At 39.5% G+C, this 24963-nt stretch overlaps 1 protein-coding gene across 28 annotated transcripts in view; it reads right to left on the bottom strand.

Moving 5' to 3' along the window:
* Positions 1-432: 432 nt before the first annotated feature.
* dmd (dystrophin) overlaps positions 433-24963 on the bottom strand; it is a 470394-nt gene continuing 445863 nt past the window's right edge. For 16 of the 28 annotated variants that reach the window (XM_039793539.1, XM_039793543.1, XM_039793540.1 and 13 more), the window contains 7 exons: positions 19481-19546; positions 13933-14091; positions 12002-12245; positions 10658-10772; positions 10341-10430; positions 9928-10005; positions 433-3737 (listed from right to left, as the gene is read on the bottom strand). In XM_039793539.1, the coding sequence (XP_039649473.1) occupies positions 3619-3737; positions 9928-10005; positions 10341-10430; positions 10658-10772; positions 12002-12245; positions 13933-14091; positions 19481-19546 (871 nt within the window). In that variant the 3' untranslated portion in view covers positions 433-3618. Of the gene's footprint in view, positions 3738-7697; positions 7724-8777; positions 8814-9927; positions 10006-10340; positions 10431-10657; positions 10773-12001; positions 12246-13932; positions 14092-19480; positions 19547-24963 lie in introns of all 28 variants that reach the window. The other 12 variants (XM_039793549.1, XM_039793553.1, XM_039793559.1 and 9 more) reach the window with 7 other exon arrangements.

The following is a 24963-nucleotide window of genomic DNA, read 5'->3' as shown; positions in this document are numbered from 1 at the left end:
GAGATTGGCATGGTTTTATGTCAGTTAGCCTAATAGCTGGTTTGATTTGCATTGAGAGATGATATTATGGAAAGTACCCCATGCCTATCATCATCGCCTGCCTGTGGGAATTTAACATAGGGGTGTACTCACTTTTGTTGCCAGCGGTTTAGACATTAATGGCTGTGTGTTGAGTTATTTTGAGGGGACAGCACATTTACACTGTTATACAAGCTGTACACTTAATACTTTACATTGTAGCAAAGTGTAATTTATTCAGTGTTGTCCCATTAAAAGATATAATGAAATATTTACAAAAATGTGAGGGGTGTACTCACTTTTGTGAGATACTGTGTGTGTGTGTGTATATATATATATATATATATATATATATATATATATATATATATATATATATATATATATTAAAAATAAACACAACAGCAAATCAAAGAGGCTAAATCAACATAACTGCGTGCTTTATTGATATACAGTAAAGCATTTTATAATACAGTAGTAAGGCATATATTTGGTGGAATCTGATATGTTGTGAAGTATTGACAGGTTATTTGAAAAATGATGTGAGAATGAAACAGAAACATTAAAACTAAGAAAGCAATCAAATTCAGTGTCTGGATCAAAACAAGTGTATACCGCTGCGATGTTCACCACAGACTTCTCTGATTGGATATACATTAAATAAGGTTGGAGTTTATTTAAGTCACACATGCTCAACACCTCACAGCACAAAACAAAATAGGTTTTTAACCAAAGACAAATAGACTGCTAGAATAAAAGCAAAACACAAAACAAATATCTAGTATGTCCCAGGTATGACAGTAGTGCACACAGATTAATTTGATTTGTGTAAAATGCAAGTTTTTATACTTGAGTCATAAATCTCTGATAGAGATGAGAAATGCAGTGAGTGCATCCGAACATTCAGATTGGAGGCTCCTACAGTGCAGTACAGTAGAACAAGTCAACTATTCGGCAATATTCAATTAATAATCAACAATCTGAAAGGAGTGTCGGGTTGCGTACAGTAGAGAAATTGCCTCCGAACTGGACTTTGACAATTCAGACGAGGTAGAGCTTTCGTTACTGAGCTTCCTAAAACTTCCTAAAACATTTAGTGTTCAAACAAAAGAATTCCAATAATCTCAACTAGCAGCCTTGTTAACATGTAGTGCTCAGATTCAATTAAAATTACATTCTTCTAAGTTCTAATTTCTTCTTACAGTACATCTGACAGGAAGAAACTTTCAACTTATAAACCAATACAGTGTACTGTTTGTACTCAACAGGCCCTAAAAAGACACTTAGAAAGCATCTTAGTGATACATTTGGAGAAATAAAAATCCTTACTTAAGATCTACCAGTGCAATAACCAGATGTTTTTCTTTCAAAAAAATACAAGTTCTTTCTGAAGAAGTCAGTTGCAAAACCGAAGATAAACAGCTGCACCTCAAAAATACTCAATATTGGTTATAGGCTGCTTTGAGAATCCACTTATACAAACTGATGACCAGTTTGGATATAAAAGAAACTTGCTCCCTTTTCTCCTAAAAAGGTAATAATCAATCTACTTATGGTATGACTTCTGATAATACTGCTAGACCAGAGGGCAGGATTCGGCAAAAGCAATGGTCTGATGGCCTGATACCAGTAAAAACGTATGTCAGGCAAGTGATTGCCAATCACAGTCATGAGTCAGTTTACCTGTGATGCTGAGCAGGGATGTCAACATGTCTAGTCCACTGCCTAGTCCCACTCTACTGTGCTGTGATTGGCTAGAACTCATTGCCTGGACACATCCTTGTTATTGGATGCATAGGTGCAACACTAGCTAACGATAGCTTACAAATTAAGTTTGCAAACGTCAACAAACAGCTGCCAGCACACAACACAGAGTCCACACATGCTGCAGACCTTCAGTAGCGGCTTAAGCAAATTGAACCCAGCCAGCACTTTCAGCGGCCGTTGCAGTTGAGTTTAGCAGACATAAGGTGACTGTGAGCCGGGTACAGAGCACCGTGATGTCAGGGTCTTTTCAGCAGCTGTTGCAGTGAAGTTTATCCGACAAAAGGTGTTACTCAGCTGGTTCTCTGCCTATTTTATCTTTTGCTCTTTTTTTGTACTGTTATGAGAAAGATTTTGATTACCTTGTGAAGCTGCAGTTAACTCATTTAGTTTCCCCAACAAAGTTAACTTGTTTATTTGGATTAATCATAACAATGTATATACGATTAATACATTAACAATTTGATTAACATCTACATCTTGATTTTGTTCAGCGCCCACACTAAACTGCAAGCTGTAGATGTGTGTGTAGGTCAAGCGAGAGAGAGCACGGCCGTGCTAGGCTAACAATAGCCATGTTAGCTAAGGGTAGCTCTAATATTTATTTTGGTTACTTCAGCAAGGATATATTAAATTTCTTTACTGTTTGTCGCTGACAGTAGCCTATCATTTTTAACTGTGGTTAAGAAATGGTATTTGCCGGTGGAACACAAGCGGCATACCACTCTGACATGCCGCTGTAGTGAGCAACATAAACCGCCAGGGTATCGGCTTATGCTGCTCAAGTGAGCAATGCTGTACCACCAGTAACATACCATTAGCCACTTTTCGATAAAGGCATTTTATATTGCAAAACGCTACAGTGGGCCTTGGATTGTTTTTGAAGGAAACTTGCATTTTATATTTTTGAGACCATATTCCACCCATTCAAGGAGCCCTTCACAAGATGGAACAACCACAAAATATGTAGTTTGATGATTTGAAAATGGAATCCAAATGATGTCCAATTATGTCTAATTATTTCTCATTACGGTATGTGCATTAGGTTTCTAGTGACCTTGTTGACTTGTCTCAGTTCTGAATCGAGCCTATTAGAGCATCTGTTTATGCACACAGTACACTGTGTTGAAAACAAATAAAGGGATAAAAACTGTTGCTATAGAGATGTTAATCATAGAGATGATGAACAGATTGATGGATGGATAGATGGACGGATGAGTAGATAAATTAATAATTCAAATATGAGGTTTGCCAGCCAAAGCCAAAAAAAAGCTGTAATGTGGAAATTAGGCACCACCACACAAACACACACACACAAACTCACACACAGTCTCACAGACAACGTACTGTAAAGATCCAGGATGCCTGCATTACCTTGACAGTAGTGTACGCTGTTATAGAAAGACATTTTCCTCTTAGAAAGCACCCTTATGATTACAATCATTCATATTTATACAAATGTCTGAAATGCTTCTGCTATTTCCCCAGTTACAAAGAGATGGCAAATATTAGACCACACTTAACACACTTACTTGTATATCATCTGTCTTTGCCCTCTCCCCATCACACTCTTGTTTTATACAATTGCATAGAATTTTAAAAACCAGCCTCTGTTAATAATAAAACAACTTCAGGACATTTTAAGAAACTACTGAAATCTACAAGGTATGTTTTTCTTTTGTTTTTTACGCATCGTTGCTGAAACCACAATCCTTCACAAAAATAGACGTTATATATTCTCTCTGTAAACTGTATTTCCAATCCAGTTGTTTTGACTAGAAAAGCATGCGATAGGTAGGGAGGGAGGAAGAGGAGAGGGAGGTTGGGGGGGCTGGATCAGAAGGGCAGGGCCTCGTGCTGTTCGGCGCTCTGCTCGTCTGTCATCACGTTGACTAGTGTCTCCATAGCGCGGCCCAGATCATCAGCCATGTGGAACAAATTGCCAATACTGGGACCTGGAGAAAGAGGGGAAGGAAAATGCTTAGACAAAATACAATAAGCCAGTATGTGTACTAAACACAGAACAAGACGTCAACAGCCTTGCTAGCAGCTCTGTGAGGCTATACTTACTCAATGCTGAGGTGCTGTTTAGCAAGTATAATTTTACCATGTTCACTAGCTTGTTAGCTTTCTTACATTTGCTAATTAGTACAAAACACAAAGTAAAGCTGAGGCTGATGGGAATGTAACTTTTGCTGGTATTTGGTCATAAACCAAAGTATTGGCACTATTATTTATAAAATGTAACATAAAATGTAACATTTTCAAAGGCTGTGGATGTAACGTTAATGCTACATTAAGTCTGCTATATTTCGTGATGCTATTGATAGGAATGAGTTAAATAGTCTACATGTTTAAGGAATCGTTCATCTTGGTACCCACAGACCGTGCAGTGCCGAATTTGATGCAATTTGGACACATAACATGGTCAGTATTAATAAACTTTAAACAAGCGAACGGCACTGTGCAGCAGCTGTGGTGGGGCTTCAGGGCTCTGCTGACCGATGTTTTTACCTGGCTTCAGTGCTCTGCGGTTTTAACTGCTTTGCTGTGTGGGAGTAAAAAAAAATAAACTGCGGGTCTTGAGATTTAGCAAGCACTAATCTGAAGGATTGAATCAACAAGTGAAGTTGAAATAGCAGATTAAAGCAGGTCATGAACTGCTCTGACCTTAATTACTCACCAAATCCACCAAGAAAAATTAGATTTGTCATCTTTTCAAAATTTTTCCAAGCATCTCTTGTAATTTGGCACACATAATCCACCAAAGAGCATGTGTAGTATTATTTTAATTATATCAAGGTATTCACCCCTTTTTTAACCATACACCCCTGTTTCTCAGTAATGTGAAATGGACATAAAGGAAAAGCAGTCCGGCGAGACTAAAATTCTCTTCTTTGACACAACACAGTAGGGCTGTAGAAATTACTATTCAAATGTGATTTTTTAAAATAAATAAATTTGCTAACATTAGCTAAGCTCCCTCTTCTCGCCTTGGTCTACCCGCACGTGTAAACAAAATGCTTTTGTCATGCCAAAATGCTTACGTTATCATTAGCTTGTTCTTGTTTCCTAACTGCAAGTTATAGTAACGTTAGCTTAGCTGGGAGCTTCATGGAGCTAAAGTTATTGTTAGCTGCCCTACAGCTGTCAGAGTTAGCTTCGACTTCATTTATATTACCTTCTTACAGCTGTATTCTCAATGTGACAATCTGCAAGAAACAGGTCGCTTAATCACTAGGAGGCGCTACAAGGACAAAAAGTTTATATCTCATGAATGGCTCATTCGATTTTTACAAAATTTGGAGGGGACCATCTAGGGCCACTCCTGAGGTCACCCCTACACCCACTTTGATTGGTCAAAGTGGGTGTGGCCTATGGCCCCCACATTTGGATTCACCACTTATACTAAAGTGAATAACTTTAAATTTACAGGGTAGATTTACAATGGGTCATGGATCTCACCTATCAATTATTACACGTGGTGCTATAATGACGTCAAACTTGTTTTTGCCTTTAACTCCCACATTACTCATGGCACATTATAAATCCTTACATCCACGTGTTCTTTGAATTGAGCTGAATCTAATGATATAGGCCATGGCCATTTCGGCTTAGAAGTTTTTTTCGCAATATCGCGCTATATATGTGCAAAACCAACTTTTTAGAACTCGTCCTAGGCCATGCGACTGATCTACACAAAGCCTTGTATGTAGCATCTCCAGATGGACCTGACTAAAAGTTGTTAAAAGAATTTTGCTAGATTAAAGTATGCACATTTGACGCCCAAACTAATTTACCTAGCTAACTACCAAACACAAACTTTATCATATCTTGGTCAAATTAAATGCTATCAGCAAAAAACATCACACTATGATGCTCTGTACCAAATGTGGCAAAGATCGGCCATTAGATGGTGCTATAATCAACGTTTATGTGTTTTGGCCGATAACTCAATGCATGCAAATGGGACACTTGCAACTGCAATTTCTCTGCCATAGTAATTGCTATCAACATGAAACTTGTGATGCTTGTTCGGCATGCCGCTCTGAGGCTCTGTACCAAATTTGGCGAATATCGGGCCATTAGGGGGTGCTATAGTCAACGTACACCAGTGTTGGCTCTTTTACTCAATCAATGTTAATGGGATATTTGCAACGGCAATGTGCCACAGACCTTGCGGCTCACACCTCTCGATATTTCCTGAGGTTTGCCTCCTCACCGTTACGCTTTGGGTTCTGCTTTCGTGCGCTCCCCCAGTCATCGGGGGCGACTGGCACCGAGCAGGCTTGGACCCCGTCATAACTGCTTGCAGTTCTAGTTGGAATTGTCGTTTGTAAATTATAGAGTGTGGTCTATACCAGACCTAGGCATTGTACGGCCCCCGAGCCACATCCTGCCCTTTGGGCGGCCCGCGTGAGGTCAATGGCAAGTTAGCAATCAAACGTAAATAAGTGTACATCGTGCATGGAATACAACTGCATTTCTTTTATTTTGAAGGCGACTGTTTTTTGTTGTTGCTGTTTTTTGTGTGAATGTATACAGCTTCTTCTTCTCTGGTTGCAAGTCGCAATTAAAAAGTAGAAGAAGAACGGTGTCGGACCCCTGTGTCGGCGAGCCGCGAACTGAGCTCACCAGAGATGTTAGCATGGGAGTGAATGAGCTGTTATCCCTGAAAAATTTCAGCTCATGGGAAAGAAAGAAAGGTCGATACAGAGTGCAGAGTTTTTAACCAAACATGGACTTCTAAGTATTTATTTACTGAAATCAAAAGGTAAAGCCGTGTGCTTAGTTTGCAGAGAACAGATTGCTGTGTTAAAGGATTATAATTTGAATCACCACTACAATACTAAACATGCAGAGAAATACAAAAACTTGACTGATGCAGACTGATGGACATCTGAAGTTTTGCTAGTTAAGCTGCAAAACCAACAAGGCTTTTTTTACCAAGCGTCAAGACCAGCTTTGTGATATCCCACAAAATCGCCAAAAACAGTAAGCCATTTTCTGAAGGGGAGTTTATTAAAGAGTGTTTGGTGGACTCTGCTGCGCTAATATGCCCAGAGAAAAAAGAGATGTTTGAGAACGTGCCGCCTGACATAAAATTTATATTGAGCAGAACTGAGTTTAGCTTTTGGTCCGGCCCTTCACAACAGTCCCTGTTTCTTATGTGACCCCTTGGGAAAATGAATTGCCCACCCCTGGTCTAGACCTACTCTATCTGTAAAGTGTCTTGAGATAACTCGTTATGATTTACTACTATAAATATAATTGAATTGAAAGCCATGTGTTACAATTCACTGTTTAACTCGGACTGCACTGAAAGTTTGCAGGAACAAATTTACCATTTCATAATGTCATATCATAAAACTTGGAATCTACCATTCTAAGAAAAATATGATTTATGACTCAGAAATAACAGACAGTAAAACACTGAACTTTTCTGACAACTAATTGTTTTCATCACAATGAATTGTGGTTGAATCTTACAGTGAACCTCATATTGTGAACTTTAGTGTGACATAAACATCCCTCATCCCAAATCTACATGCAGACAGAGATGTTCTATGTACACACATATCACCACTCCGTACTATGCAGGACAGAGTGACAGAGGACAGAAAAGGGAAAGGAAATTGAAGACCGGGAAAGGGAGGGAGGATTGATATTTACCACTGCATCACTGTATCATGCTGTTTCTACTCTGTTGTATGTTTTGTGCACAGCTCTACTTGGCTACAACAGCCAAAATTCAATCCCATTATTAATCCAATTATTAGATTTCTCTCATGACCATTACTTTGTGTTTTGGTAGGGGCCAAAGGTGGTATAATCATGGTTGTTGCATGGAGTGGAAATACTCCTTATAGGTGGAGAAATGAGAAGGTGGGAAGAAAGAAAGCTGAGCCACTAACCTTTCATGGGTGTCCCCTTCTCCCTCCTGGCTCATGGAGAAAAAGAGGAAAGGAAGAAAAGAAAGGATAAAATAATATAAAAAAAATCAGCCTTGTGTCGGTAAAGATACGTATGCAAGTAACGCTTTACTTAAGGCCAGTGTTGTGCATGTTTTTGGTTAACGGTGAACTGAAGGTATCAGTTTTCAACTAGTGAACATTAGTTGCACTGTGTTTTACGGGCCTGGAGGATTAACGGCAACCAGCATTTAGCAACCAGGTTTAATGAGTGACTGTGTTACTGGTGACTTTCGGTTTTCAAGATATTTAACAATACACTTCACAAGGGGTGGGGCATTGTCAGAATATTTGCAGTCTGTGTGGAAATAGGCCTACCAAAGCAATTTGAGCCCAACCCATAGGGGGTGCTACAAATACCAAAAATGTTTACCTCAAAACCTGGTGTATAGAATCTCACCACATTTGGAGCACATACTCTGGGGGCAAGTATTAACCAAAATCTGAAGTAACATATTGATTGGTACATCTGCGCGTGGCTTATTAGTCATTATTTGCCATCTTATGCTTTTGCACAATTTGCTATGAGCTGGAAAAAGGTAGAGACATGAATCTTGGTACCATAACTGGACATCATGTGGTAATGCTTCCCATGAAATAGGATTACAATCAACCTGATTGTGGTGCTGTAATTAATTGTCAAAAAAGTTGATTATTTGAAGAGCCGTTCCCCTCACATTGTGAGTTCTACTTGCGTAAAATTTTACTCACACTTACAATTCAATAAACTCTACAAAAAAGCCTTTTGGACAAACGGCAACATGATGGATTTTCCGCCATTTCGAATTTTGTGAAAAACAAGTATACACATTCAAACGTTGGTCCAGTTGCTACCAAACTTCATGTAGATCATGATTCTACAAGCTTCTCAAAATTGCATAAAGTTTGTTGATATTGTATTTGGTTTTCAAGATGTTGACCACATAACTTTAAAAGGGCGTGGCTGAGCACATAAATAGACAAAAGTCAACAAGTGTTGGGCCACTCCTCCAAAAACTCACTGGATATGTCCACATTACATACCTTGAAAGTTTCATTCAAATGCAGCACTAGGGGGCACTGCGAATGCAGAAAATGGGGATGCCATAATACAAATGAGAATATAAATCTGAAATTGTTTGTCCAACAGTTAAAAAAGTCACAGGCTTCGCTTCATGACAATGTGGAACAATGTGTATAATACTACTCTGAAATGACTTAATAGTAGGCGCCACCAGTTCTAAACATGTGCATCAACCAAACTGCAAACTGTGCCATAAATCAATGACTTTGTCCAGTGACCACAAAGCTTGGTAGATATTTATGTTGAACTGAATTTGTAAAGGGCACCACACATCTTTTTCATGTGGACAGTATAGTATTTTCATGGGGTTTTTATTTTAAAACTGGACTGGATGGAAACCTTTGTCGTAGCGGCCTTGTTTACTTAAACATATTGTTAATGCATATTTGTGGAATTTATGTTCTGTCTGTGTGGTGTTCACAGTAAAATAAATCAGTACTTATTCAGTGTGTTGTCACATTAAGCCAAACATTGGTAAAGTAATGTAGGATATACAGTAACTTATAATGCAACAATGTCATTGAATTGATGTTGTGCTGTTACCTAATCTTTGAAAATTAATACATTGTCATTTGCCTTTCATATTTACAATGATGAAATGCACAGAGTCAAGATGTTACTTTTGTCACAGCTACCAATATGAAGAACAGTGTTGACTGGTAATTCATTACAATAACTTTTTTTTTAATATTTTCCAGTAGAGCATTCCATAACCAATTACCATTTCAATTCAAGCTATATTTATTATTGCTTTTGTTCCAATTTTTGTTTCATCATTTATCAAGTGTATTATGGTCATTCAGTGCATTATTTTGTTCCCATAACCTAAACTATGTATTTATCCTAGATTTTTACTTTTAGAGTTAAGTGTTATTTCTTATTTGGATTTAATTAGGTTATTGGATTAAAAGTTCTTATTGTCTCTGAATATGCAAACATGGTTGCCTTGACCTATAGCCGAAGCACATGTCAACTGTATATAATGTGATGTTTGTTAATGGTGCTTTGCTTTATGCTATATATTCGCTATAATTATTATTAATTAAGTCATATTTCCTGTTTTTATTGTAGTTAGGCATTATTCTCTCTCCCACTTCCATGGCCACGCACCAAGAGCCAGGTTCTGTCTGAAGTTTTTCCCCGCTGCTGTCGCACCAAATTCATGCTTTTGGGGGAGTTGTTGGGTTTCTGTAAATTATAGAATATTGTATGAATACTTTGAATTTCATCTGCAAAACCAACAGTTAATGTTTATGTTGTTGTGTATTGAAAGCTGTGTTTGCTTAGAGTTTGTATGTTTTCTCATTATACAGAGTTTTGATACTCTATATCGTCGACAAGTGTGAACTCTGTAAAGTGTAAAGATAACGTCTGCTATGATTTGACATTATAAATAAAATTGAATTCACTTAAAAACTTTTTTTTTAATCTTTTTAGGAAGAAAAAAAATTCTTCTGATTTTATATAGAAAAGAGTGGATATTGTATGCAAGACATGCTGAGATTAGTGTCGGTGTTCCATACCCTGGCTATGAGGAAAAGAATTATTGAGCTGTTCCATCACTTCCTCCAGCCCAGATGCATCTAGGGAAGGGCTGGACAGCTCGTCATCACCTGAAACAGGAAGGATTAAGTTTTTACCTTTTTCAGTACTCTTGCTGCTAAAATTATGTCCAGTCATGTTCACTCACACATTTAAACAGTGCATTGCAGTCCGATGTAGAACAACGTCCAATAGTATGGTCTCTAAGTCTCTCTACATCTCTGTTTATATCTTACAAGCTTTTAAACGGGTGGATGCAAATAAAATGATGCAAGTGTGTTTGTGAGTGTGTTCCTACCCATTGTATCAGTAGTCTGGCTGGCAGCCACACGGAGGAGAGGGAGGGAGGAGTCAGAGCGCTGAGAGGAGGTGGAGGGAGAGGACAGTGCTGTGCCGTTCACCTTGGAATCCGTCTTACACACACACACACACACACACACACACACACACACACACACACACACACACACACACACACACACACACACACACAAAGCTTAATTAGAGGAGTCAAAAGGGAAGTGAAGTTTGTGTGCGGGACCAAGTGCTGGCCTGAATCTCTGTGTCAGCTATTAGACAGTGTGGAGGAAGCTGCTTCAGTCTGAGCTCTAAAGCATCGGGTATACTCGAGCACGACATCATGCGCGGGCCGCTGTAGATGGCGGTGCACAGAGACGTTTATGCTCAAAGCATTGTTCGTTGCAGTATTCTCCAAAACAACAGAGGGAGTACAGACAAAATAATCTGTAAATAAGCAAGAAGTAGTAGAGAAGAAGAGATCGGAAGAAAGGGAAGCAGGCTGCCTGGCAACAGTAGTAAACACATCAATGTTAAACACTGACATGACGTGATTATTATTTATCTAGTCTAAACATTAACATGACTGTTGTTTATCTCCAAATCAAAATGACAGTCTGCCTCTAACACTGTTAAGAACACTCTCTCCGCTTTGACAAAACGATCTCTCATGTTTTTCCACACTCTCCAGCAAATGTTTCTTCTTTTCCCAGTGTGGTGTCTCTCTGAACACATATTTAAGGCTGTTTGACTCCCTGTGGTCGGTACATGAAGAATCATACGGATGTTCGTACAGACGAACCTGCTCTTCCCAGCCGACCATGTTGAATTGAAAGCGCAGCACACGCAGTGGGCGCGTAGTTACAAAAATTCAGAGGTGCGCAACCACGCACCGCGACAGCTTGCGGAGCCATTGCGCTGGACACGACAGCCATGGTGACGTCATTTTATGGCTCGTGCCCAAAGCACTGCGGCGACCATAAATTAAGCTTTAGATCACTATGAGGACTTCACATCAACTTTGATGCTCAGTTTTAATAATCCAGGACACAAGATCGGTTTCTGCTGTGGGTCACTGCAGTATGTGAGAGTTCACTGCCTTGCTCGGTTTAACAGTAGATGTTGAGTAGGCAGAAGCAGTTTTTTCATAATTGTGTACACAGCAGGGTTATTATAGTAAACTAAAATGAAAATAAGCAGTGAAAAAAGCTGAGGAATGTAGGTTAATTTGGGTGATAATTTGAGCAGCAAAACAAAAATACACATCAGATATTTATGTTTGGTTCATAGCATATGTTAGAGGGTGACACAGTTTGTGAATGAGTGTGTTCCTGTTGGTGTGTACCTGCTCCAGCAGCTGTCTCAACCTGTGCAGTTGGGACTCCAGCTGTTTATTGTGGTCCTCCAGTATCTGCATACGGGCCTCCAGACGTCCTTTATGCTGCCGCAGTAATTTGGCCTCGGCGATGAGCTCTGCATCGCGTGCGCTCTGTGGCGACACCGGGAGCATCTCTGGGGGCGATGGGAGCGGGGACAGGCCCTTCCTGTCGTGGGCCTTCTTCAGACGGTCGTACTCGGATTGTAGTTTCCTGCAGCCAGGGCAGCAGAGAAATGTATCTACTGCTGCTAGTTCTGATATACGTGTCAAATATCAAACACCCACTGCTTAGGATAGAAGGTAAACTTTTGTTTTATTGATTTTTATAAATTTAAGCGACTTTGAGTCCATGAAAAGCGCTAAACAAATTCAATTTATTATTATTATAATAAACGGAAAGCTGGGTCACTGCAGCAACATAGTGAGAGATATAAATAAATATCCATCAGTCATTCCCCATGCATGAGACTGTCACTTTTTCATCTTACTCCCCAAGTTTCAACAAAATCGGAATGAACAAAGGGAAGCTGAAAGGAGGAAGGCCATGTCTGCTAAAGATGTCAAATATTCAGTCTATTGAATTATATTTTAGGACATTAATTTTCCCAGACTGATTAAATCTGAGGCAGAGTGGAGGACACTGGTACTTGGCTGCCCTACAAAGATAATTTTTACAGGGGTTAAAGATTTATATAATTAATTTAAAGACATTTTAAGACCTCTTTAACCCCTTGTATAAAAAACACATAAATACAACTTTGCACTTGAAATAAACAAAATACTTGGTCTGTGTGACTGGGAGGAATTTTCACTAGAAAATGGGGAACATGTCAGCAAAACATTTTTAAAGAGGGATATCCCATGATATCGGTCTGTCTGGTAATTGAGGCCAAAAGATTACCAAAAGATTAGTTGTTGGAGGCTTAAAACACCATCAAGCCCACCGTGCACACAGCGTCTGTCTCCATAAAGGAGAGAAGATGGCCGGGGAAATTCACAAGTTCACGAAAGGTTGGTATCTATCTTGTAAGAACACAATTACACACTAAAAAGTGCTATAAAAAATAATATAATAATAAAATTGTATTCTGAATACAATGTTGTCAGTGTGTTAAAGTTGAAGTCCCGACCTGACTCTTAGCAAACAAGCGATTGTGCCTGCTTTAGAAAGTTAACTAGTCGCAAGTTTGCGGTAAAATGCAGTTGGGTTGTCGAGGTCAGAACACTATATGTAGCAGCTGTGAATCAAATAAACTTATTATAAATAATGTTATGTCATTTTTTTTACTCTTACACTGAATGTTTGCTGCTTAAGTCCAGATGAGTATTGAAAAGTATTTAGCAATAGCTCCTGGTAGGGTCTTCCAATGCAAATTGGTCCTAGATGATGGGCCTAAGAACAATTAACAGACCCCACATGAATGAGCGAAGAAGAAGCCGCAGCACCTTGTCCAGAACAGGGAAACCTGGGCCCCCTGCTGGAGCCTGACCTGGGAGGAGATTTTGCCGGCGAGCGTCTGGTGGCTGAGCCTTGGAGCCCGCTTGGGCAGAGTCATAAAGACCTATGTGAAGCTGCCACCCTGTGGGCCCACAACCTTCAGAGATAGCCGTTGGGGTCGGGTGCATCATCAGTGGGCTGGCAGGCAAAGGTGTGATCTAAGCATGCTAATCCCTTGCATCTCAGAAGTTTCAAGATGCAATATTAAAATGTGAACCCAAGACCTCTGAAGAACCAAGATTGTAGAATTATATGACCTTTATGATTCTGCAAGCTCCTTGTCAGTTTTGCAAAATCAAGGCTCTTTAACAACGGCTCCCGTTGTCAAGTTATAGCAAACTCGTAGCAAAGGTCATAATAAAATTAACATAATATAAGAGAGATGGGTCTGTTCACTGACCTGTTCTCCTGCTCCAGGTCATTGAGGACCCTCTCCAGCTCTCCCTTCTCCTCCGTCTCCATGGAGATGAGGATCTGGGCAGGGCTGCGGGGTTGGCTGAGAGGAGAGCCTTGGTTCAGAGACTGGCAGTAGTGCTGGATCAACATGTGCTCGTCATCGCTGCAAACGCACAAGCCAAACATCCCCACCAATGATGGGCAGATATGCACACATGCACATAGTCGCACAGTCACAGAATTGTCACACACACACACACACACACACACACACACACACACACACACACACACACACACACACACACACACACAAAACACACACAGAGAGAGAGAGAGAGAGAAAAAAAAAGAAATCAGCAAGTGACTGAAAATAGCAGCGGAACAGGACTTAACCACAGAAGAAGACTCTAAGACACAGCGTGGACAGAGAGAGGTCCAGAGCATAAGTGATACAAAAATGTGTCCTGAACTCAGTTTGCAACGCTCAATATTTGAAGCAATATGATTGACCATGCGAACTCTTAGCGATCAAATGCACCGCCAGCAGTGTTTGGGAGGATTTTAATTAGGCCAGATATTTAGATGCTGCTACGTTCACTACACTGCTTTTTGAGCTCAGCCAATCTTCCATTCTACTGTAAAAACTAAAGGATGCTTTCTGCTCATTTTTTCACTTCAACCAAGCTGCATTTGAAAGTTATGTTGTTACACTGTAGTCATTATTTTACTCTGAAATTTGAATTACAGGCTTACCTGCATGCCAGATACCATTTGTATTTATTAAACTTGATAAACTTTAATCTTTACTTTCCCTGAAGGGAAATTTGGCTTGCAGCCAGACTAAATATAGAAAGCAAAGACTTGAACATAAGATATACAGTGTGCTATATAGCACACAGTACATACTAAAATACAAGGACATTTTGGACATCTGAAAGTGTTCACATACTATTTGCTGTGTAAATCTGTTGGATGAAGTCCAATTTTAAAACAATGGCATCTTTGTAGCTTGTTGAAAATATGTATTTTAAATTTAAGAAATCTGCAAATTGAATATACTTTAATGCTATAACTTTATGGAAGTGTAAAATTAAATAACTGAACTACGCCTTTAATCACTTAATTACTGTTTAGGATTTATTACAAATAATCTAAAATTGCCACTACAAGTTACTAGAGCCCAAAGTGAGGTATCAAACCTTATTTTGTATGAACAGTCAAAATACCTAACAATAAATGATTTGGACTGATAAATGGATGTAAACAGAATTTATACGTTTAGGTTATCTGGAGGTCTGTGGATTTGCACACTGGCAAAGTAAATCTATGCTAAGTTTATTAAATTGAGTTTAACTTTGGAGAACTTTTGACCTGCACGTTTCCTCCACAGCGCTGCGGAGGAGGGTCGGTTAGTCTACATAGCATTCTGGGATTGGAGAAAAACATGCTCTAGTTTATTGGCACTTTAAACCAATCACAATCATCATGGGCGGCGCTAAGCACTGGACAGAGCCCCGGTACCGCTGCAAAATAGCTTCGGGAAGGAACTTGTTTTGGTGGAACATGTACATTCAAAAGCTGTTTTAGTCGTGAAAAAGAAAACTCAGATTGGACAGATAGTCTAGCTAGCTGTCTGGATTTACCCAGCAGAGATCTGAGGAGCAGTTAAAGAGTAACTCTTGCCAAAATGCAACCTACAGGCATGAAAATGGGTCAGGGGTGAAAAAGGTGAGAAGGATATTACCCCTCTAGGTGGGTCGGGGGCATGCTCCCCCGGAAGAACATTTTAAATATTCCATATTTTAATCAATCTGATGCATTTTGAGATGCATTTTTTGCCAACCAACAGTGTAATATTTCAATATGCACTCATTAAAGTTAATTTGACTGGCAAAACAATAATAAAAGTCATAGTTTTTAAAGGCTAAAACGTTTTGGATAAATTTTTACTTCTTCCAACCATATGTTAAATAAAGAGTCAATGTGGATTTACATATTGCAATAATATCATAATCCTACAATGAATCATTGTGAAAACTAAAATGTACTATTTTGGCCAGGTCATCATCAAAAAAGCGAATTAGTACATTCAAGATTTTTGTCCATGTTGATATTAGCTGCTTTATTTACATTTATTAAAAACGTTGCATTGTTTATCTTTTCATATAGCTAGACGTCTAGACTCTGGGACAAGGCCGTTATGTTTAAATACCTGCCATGCTGATTCCAAACAGACAGCTTTGTCAAGGCAGTTTGGGCTTCGGATAGCTTTTACAAATCATGTTCCGCTATGAACGTACACACGTATTGTTTGTATCACGGTCGGTCAGTAAAGGCGCAGTCGCAGTCTTATAGCCGGGACACACTTAGCCGATTATCGGCCGTTAGACAGTCTGGCGAGGTCAGTGATGCGAATCTGTTCGGTGTGTCCTACTGTCTATGGGTGTGTCCCGTGCCGTCGTCAGTCTGGGGGGCTGTCGCCGTTCATTTTGGCCGACCTGACATGTTCAGTCGCCGGCAGGGCAGTCGGGACTCACCCGGAAAGGGGAACGGAATGAGGTGTAGAGTCTCTCAAAATATGACGAAAATCTTTTAAACTGACCTTTGTTGAGCTGAAATGAAGACGATTCAGCAACTGCATGGCCTATTTCTCGCTTAAAATGTTTTCAGAAACATGTTTCAGTGAACTATTTTAGTACAATATGAGATCGTATTCTGAACGGCCGCCATGACAGTCTGGCTTTGAATTTCCGGAGAAAACCCATGTCCAATCAGCTGTCGGTTTTCATTTCCTGGGCAACAATACAGATTAGCGCCGCCTGCTGTTCTAGAGATGTATTACGTCTCGTCTCATCTTTCTTGTGTGTTCTGTGGCACTTTTTGGACAAACATGGGGAGACTGATCATTTCGACTGGCTTTTTTGTCAATGGTCGGCCGTCGGCTATGTGTGTAAGCAGCTTTAACGGTAGCTGTCGTTGCCGGTAATGTACTCGTATGACAGAGTGCACGGACCAAAGCTTTGTGATTAGCATCTAATGACTAGCAAGCACTGTCTTACCGCTGTTGCCGTCCAAAACATGCGCTGCAGAAGCAAGCACCCGGCTCCCTCAATTTGAGACACCAAGTGCTAAACGGCTTCCCTTCTCCACCCTTTTCTTCTTGTCCTCTATTCATGTCCAGCACCATTTGTTTTAACTCCTTTCTCAACTAAAGCTGCCTGTATCTACCTCTATGGTATCTACATTCACGTAGGTCATCTATTTTGGTTTCAAAACGGCGAATTTCACCGAAAGGTGAGTGATTTTCACGTCTGAACCTAGGGTCTTTTTGTGAATGTACCCGAGTCAAACTTTGGTTTAAAAAAATATTTAACGAAAGCGTTGAGAACATTGTTTGTGTACCCAGAGTTTACTAAAAAGAAAGGTTTTGAACAACTCACCGTAGCTCTTGTTGTTTCCGGCAGCTACCACCTTGGCAGTCAAAACGAGTCAATATCAAAACAAGTAGCCACAGATTTAATCCCTTGTGCACCGGTGTAGTTGGCGTAGAGCCCCTGGTGATACTTCGAGCAAAGTTTCATTTTGTGTTGAGCCTTCTTAGTGTTTTAAAAATAGCTATTTTGAGGCTAGCATAAAAGTGCCCCTACCACTCCCATTCAAAAGGCCATTTGACCGAAAACCGAGAATACAGTAAATCTTAAAAGTGCCGCTTCCGTCCTAAATATTCTTTTAAACGAAAGTTTGACTCGGGTACATTCACAAAAAGACCCTAGGCTGCATTTTGTCGAGAGTTATGCTTTAACCATAGTCCAAAATAAATCTACTGGAGTTTAAAATTCCAACACAAAGAAAGCAGAAGGTAACAGACATCCGGCCCAAAACAGTGAAATCTGGCGGAATCTCTGTCGGCAATGGAGCAATCCCGCAAGTAAAATGTCGTGGATATAGACTAACCAGAAGCAAGCAGTCTTGACTTCTAAGCAGGTTTATGGAGCTAAATCAGGGCCAAATGTTTTGTTAATTTGAAGAAAAAAATATATAGTTGAAAAACCAAAGCTTGAAATTGAAAATTTAAGTTTTGGTCAAAACTTGGAAAAAATAAAACCATGTATTCAAACTAAAAATAAGTGTACCAATTTTTCTTTCAGTTTGAATAAAATTTAGATTCAATTCTGGAATTATTTTGAATAAATTATAAATTTTCATTTTTCACTTTTATATTTCTTTTCAGTTTCACATTTCATGTTTTCAGATTCAAAACTTATTTTTTTTACGGCTTCAAATCTTTTTTTTCGGTTTCAAATCTTTTTTTTCGGTTTCAGATCTGTTTTTCACTTTCAGATCATTTTTTTCGGTTTCAGACTTAAAGATACTATCTCGTGGCCACAAGATAGTATCTTGAGGCCTCAAGATACTATCTCGTGGCCACAAGATAGTTATAATTAATTTTTTTGACAAAGTGGGACCAGGGGGGCTCCGTAAAAAACAGATCTAAAACCGAAAAAAAAGATTTGAAGCCGTAAAAAAAATAAGTTTTGAATCTGAAAACATGAAATGTGGAACTGATAAGAAATATAAAAGTGAAAAATGAAAATTTATAATTTATTCAAAATAATTCCAGAATTGAATCTAAATTTTATTCAAACTGAAAGAAAAATTGGTACACTTATTTTTAGTTTGAATACATGGTTTTATTTTTTCCAAGTTTTGACCAAAACTAAAATTTTCAAGTTCAAGCTTTAGTTTTTCAACTATATATATTTTTTTCAAATTAACAAAACATTTGGCCCCGATTTAGCTCCATACAGGTTGCTTCATCCACTTTTATTTAACCCCCTCTGTCTGAGTATAAACTGCTGATATTACACACATGTTTTGAAATGACTGTGTGAAGTTGTCACTTTTTGGTGTGACTGGACCTTAATGCTAAAGTAGGCCAAAATGTTCATTGTGATTTAGATTTTGACCAGCTCTAATAACTTAACAGCTGCTAATTAGTTTATATAGTTTTCTGTTCCTCTCTTTGTACCATGCAAAATGTCTTGTTGAAAATAATCACATTCCTTTCTACTACTGTAAATACAACATTTTTGAAGAAGGGAATCAGAGAAAGCAAATATTGATATGTTTAAGATTGCAAACATATATGCTTGCATGATAGTGTACATAAACACTAATACTCATTTATTGGGATACTGGGATTTGTTCATGAGCTGCATATTAATGTTATATCCCAATTACAATTGCCCAGAAACAAATCATATCCCTGAGTACAATATAAATACAATATATAAGATGTACTGATATTACCTGGTAATATCAGGTGTATATATTTGCATGGGATATGATGATGCAAACACGAATAAAATCATAACATTAGGTTGTTTCTGGTTGTGTCCAGAATATTGAGCATGTGTAAACATAGTCACTGACATATATCACAACCAGCCAAAGGAAACAAAGAAAGCAGAGCCAGTTCACACACAACGAGCCAATCAGTAAGTAGAAGGTTGGCAAAACAAAGCAAACAAACAAAAAGCAATTCTCACATGCTCTCATTGGGTGAGATACTGTCATTCAGATAAGAGCCATTACGATTCTCCATTTCTGCTAACCTGCGGAGGGGAAAAAACAGAGCAGTCAGTCCCAAAACCAAAAGGTCCAGCAAGTAGCAGATTCTAGAGGGAAAATCCACCTCAAGACAGGATTCAGATATTTTACTGATATGATCATGTTTTTTTTTTTAGAGGGTAACCTAATGTGCAGATTGATACGAAAACACTCAACTTGAGGACAATTAGGCTTCATGTTTGATGGTAACTTCTTAACTCTATGGAAGCTGGTTTTTACAGAATTAATGGTAGAATATGTTTTTTGAAGGGAAGAAAAATGTCCTGCTGCAGCAGGAAAAATGGAGATATGGGTGATCATGGTGTTTTTGTTGTTGTTGTTGATACGGTTGGAGTTCTTCTGTTTGGTATGTGTTATCATTTCACCCCTAATAGATGAAATGTAAGACATGGTGCACAGCAACAGAGCAACATTAACACTGCTGTTAAATCTTTAAATGTCTTTTTAAAGTTTTGAGCATTACAAACCAATCTAACCAATCCTTTAAAAGAAAAGAAAAACTGGTATTCTTTTTGAAGAAACCAGAGTCTGGACATTACGACAGGCCTTGTAAACAAACCTGCCGGCTGTGCTTCTCCAACAACTTCTTCTGCACTATTATGTTAAAATAGCTGTCAAAATAGCTGTGAAAAAAACCAAAGACGTAAACTGCACCTTTGCTATCTCTACTAGATCAGTTTCCTGGTGGTTGGAGTGTGTGCCCAAAAAGTAAAGAGATTTTGGGACTTCATCAAAAAAAAAACTTGGTGCTTGGCTATGAGCGTTTAAGCAGATGGACTGTGACATATTGGCATCTGCCCAGGCCGGTGTATTTGTACTCACAAGCTGCTGCATGCCACAGAAACGAGCGATTGGTGGTTTGGGGGCCATCAGCTCATTTAAGGCTCAATGAGGTTACTTATTCGCCCTACTGGATGGTATTTGGAGTCTGCCAGATCTAGACCCGACAGAGACTGAGGGCCAGATGTACGTACATTTGCGAATGTAGCGCTATCAGCGCCATGGCCAACCCCCAAAAAGCGCACGCTGTGATACTTCACCTTATGTCATATTTACCAAACCTGCAATTCATCGGGTAATCCGCGCCTTTCTCCACCCACTATACCGTAAATTGCGCTGTAGCAAAGCGTTAAGTACTTGTGCTATGATACGGCTGAGTGCAGACTGCGATATTCCCACTGCTGATGCTATGACTGTTTGAAATGATGCCGAATGCCAATATTTGTAATGTAGCAAGGAGTTTAACAACTGCTTTAAGCAAATTGTATCAATTCATTTTCTGTACAACTTAATATTTCCATGTTCTTGTTTATCCTTGTGGCAAAAATCCTTTCAGCTATCCCTTCTATGTCTTCTTGTTCGCTCAGATTACTGCTGCCATTTCACCAGGAGGAAACCCGTTGCGGCTGGTTTACACTACCTGCTTTAAGAGGGAACGAAGGGAATTTTCACCGAAAAATAGGGCGCACTTTCATGCGTTTTTTTACTGCCGTGTAATATACGTAATTAGTGCACACACTTTACGCTTCCCTTCCCATCTCTTTATGGGAAACTCCCAATTCGCCCTACCCAATGCATTTACCATTAGATGCCATGTTACTCGAACTGCCTTTGCTACCCGTGTTGTTTGTACCCTGCCTGTTTTTACAAGACGCTATAAAACAAATACGCCTGAAGTGGGCGCAAAAGCGTTACACACTGGATGCGTCACACGAGCGTGTCAGCTGTGTGGCGTGTCCGTTTATATTTCAGCTCCCATGTTAACAGGTTAGAGCTTACACACTGCCTGCGTCGAAAATGCGTGCCTGCAAGAATAGAACTAACGCCTATTTTTCAAGCGACACGCAAGCGTGTTGGAAGCGTTTCTAGGCAAAATAGAATAGGAAAAGATGTTTATATGTCGTTTAGACACAAATACATATTAATAAATGACATGTTGATGTTTGAAAGTCTCTAGGTTTTTATATAAATGCAGATATAAATGTAATAAAAAAAAAAGAAAAATTCTAATATTGCACCTGTCAATACAGAACAAAATATTCTGTAGCCTATTTTGCCGTCAATACTGCCAACGTTGTCTTTGCTGTAATCAAATCAGTATATTTATGTTTAACACGGTATTTAATTTTATCAATGGGAAACATACATGTGTCCAGACAAGGCTAGCAGCAGCAGACACGTTTCTGGTGCGTAAAGACAGAAAAATCCATGCAGCTGACACGCAACAGAAACGCCACGCTGACGCCACGCAGGCAGTGTGTAAGCGGCCTTAATACATCTGGTCCTGAAAGCACAATGCTGGAGGGGAAAGTTTGACTCGGCATGCGTGTCCGTCAGCATGTGATGGTGTGTATTTATAGTATATATATATATATATATATATATATATGTGTGTGTGTTATCCCGAGGCAACAGTGAGTGGTGTCAAACAGTCTCTGGCAGGGATCAAAGACTCGCCCTGTGGCTCAGACCTCACACTGACTCCAATGAGGAATGCAAACAGCGGCAGACTAACTGATTCAATGACCAATTGATTGACTACTTGTTCCTCAGCGGTGGGTTTCTAGTATAAGTTATGGTCACTGCAGACTGCTGGAACAATCAAATGTTTTTGGGAATAAGCTCTGATTGGCTTATTGGCCCATCAATATTGATCAGTAATATTGTATTACTGATCAATATTGATGGGTTTTCTCTCCTCTCAGTCCAGTGCTGATGCGGTGTGAGCGCTCATGCTGGCGCACTGGATGGCACAAGCAACATCTCAGACGCATATGCATATACTGAACTCTCACTGCAGAATGCTTATTCAACAAAAAGTCAATGCATCACTATCATGTAAATAGATTTAGCTTCTACTGTATGGAAAGGGATATCTTGACATTTTTGTTTAGCCTTATACAATTTATCATCTTCATTAATACCTGACTTAAAATCATTGTAGCACATTTAGAATTTAAATTGGGCAGTCAATCGATTACAGTCCCAGTTAACTCACGGTTAATTGCAAATTAACCACACAGTTTCTTATCTGTTCTAAATGTACTTTAAAGGGATATTATTTGAAGTTTTTATTGCCCAAGTGGTATTTGAGACTCAACTACTCCGGTGGTAACTCAATTCACATCAACAGTACATGCAAATAACTTTACAGTGAAAACACACCGGGCGCGTAAGCGTCACGTATAGCATTGGGCAGCTATTTTTATTTTGGCGCCAATGTTATCCAAACTGTCCGTTCATACCGGGCACGGAACGGCCGCAACGGCCCGCACGCTGCAGCGATCGCTTCGGCGTCACCTCTATTTGCGTGAGACGCGAGTGAATGTGTCAAGCCAGGTAGGTAATCACATACAGGATGACCACAGTGCAGCCAGATACCCAGGTTTATGGTGATTTTGGCTGTCTTAACTTCTCACAGCAAGACACACACACACACACACACACACACACATAAAAACACATCAGGCACACACACATCAGACACACAGAGAGAGAGAGAGAGAGAGAGAGAGAGAGAGAGAGAGAGAGAGAGAGAGAGAGAGAGAGAGAGAGAGAGAGAGAGAAGGATTGCACGGTAGAGTTTAGATTCTCCCAAGCCCGAACCCACGGGGCGGGCCCTTGATCAAGCATTTGTGTTTTTTAAAATCATTACTTTATTTGCCTAATTGGTTGGGTAGAAAGCTATGCCATAATCATGCGCAGCGTCTCTTCCACTCGCGCGCATCACACCGGGCCTGCTGTGCAGCTTAAGTGCAACATGGAGCTTGAAGATGTAAAAACCGGAGAATTAGCCTACCTTTGAGCAAGTTTGGAGGAAAGTCGTAGGTATGGAACCATTTTAAACAAGTCGTGGACAGTGACAACATGTTGGCTTTGTCGAGTGCATTAAGTGCGCCATGCTGCTCGCCTATCACAGCAAAAAGACGGAGACGATGAACAGACACATGAAGTAGGCTCGCCATGGCAGAAAAGATGATAGTCAGCCTTTAATGTCCTCTTTTGTTACTTCTCCAAGCATACCCCTTCTAAACAGATTTCTGCAGTTCAAACAACTCGGAATTGTAGTTGAGAACGTCAGTTATAACGGCCTACGTATTGAAAAAAAATTTGAGGTTTAAATTGGGCACGGGCTCATAATTACAGTTAATGTGTCGGGCCGGGCTCGGACACAACGTGCACGGGCTCGGGTAGGGTCTGGCTTGATTTCTTGGGCCTGATGTAAGCTCTATTGCATGGTGACCGGCACAGAGAAATATGCGTCCGGTATGAATGGCCAGGCGCGTATCTATGCTTTGCGGGCTATGAATGACGCTTACGCGCCCGGTGTGTTTTCACTGTTAGTCTTGTGGAGAGAACCATCTGGAAGGGCCCCTACTGACTGCCTGTGCAGGGCTGCTGCGGAAAGGACAGAAGGGGAAAGAGCTGCTATGTTGTTTATTGTTTGACCGAGGACTGCATGGATGGGAATGAATTACAATAGAAATATATTTGAATATATTTATAATTCGCTAAGAGGGTCTGAAAAGTCGCTAAATCTAGCGATAAAGTTGTCAAGTTGGCAACACAGCGTTACTGCTGCAGCTTCTTGATTTCCCAAACTATGGAGTGAAATCACAGAACGTTCGTGCATTAATTGCACGTTAAAAAAAATGAGTGCCATTAAAAGAAATTTGCGTGTACTCGTTATTAACACGTTCATTTTGACAGCCCTAATTTAAGCAAAAAAAGTTAAGTATAAGTACTGTTTTTCTTTGGTGTAAAAAAAACCCTGCTGTGATATGTTTAAGGAAAGATAGACTTTTACAAAAAAGACCAAAAGTCTGATGATAAAAGACAGTCACATATAGTTTGTCAAGGTATCCTATTCTCCATCTTTAAAAAAATTCAACAATCGTGCATAAACTACTTTCAAAGCAGTGACATACACAGCCATACCTAATATTGATCCGTAATTAGTTGTTTTAGCTGTTAAAGGTACCGAAAACTCAAAATTGTAACTTAATATGTATAACTTCTACCAACTCTGAAATGTCATCAGTTGCTGTTAATTGCTTCCATGTTGTTTCTTTACTTTTACATTTTATCTACAGTATATCTTTTCTATACCTTTATTTCCTGGTTCAGACGCTGGGTTTTAAAACAGTTTGCTAGTGTTTTGTCAAAAAGGGGATACTGTTCTCACGTGGGTGTCTCCTATGATGTGGTATTGTCATTAAGTAATTTCATTTTTGTTCAGAGAGGTGCTGATTTAAATTTATGATAATTTTGGAGGCTGCAGTTTGTGCTGCTGTATTGCATTATATAGAGAGATGTTTCTGTTAATCAGCTTTCTCTCTTTATTTAATAAGTAAACAGTTCCAACTGAAATGTATCATTATAACATTTATGAAGGGAGGAT

This window comes from Perca fluviatilis, chromosome 24 (genome assembly GCF_010015445.1).
Source record: "Perca fluviatilis chromosome 24, GENO_Pfluv_1.0, whole genome shotgun sequence".
Taxonomy (NCBI): domain Eukaryota; kingdom Metazoa; phylum Chordata; class Actinopteri; order Perciformes; family Percidae; genus Perca; species Perca fluviatilis.
The sequence above is the reverse complement of the archived record's forward strand: the minus strand, read 5'-3'. Positions and strand labels throughout refer to the sequence as shown.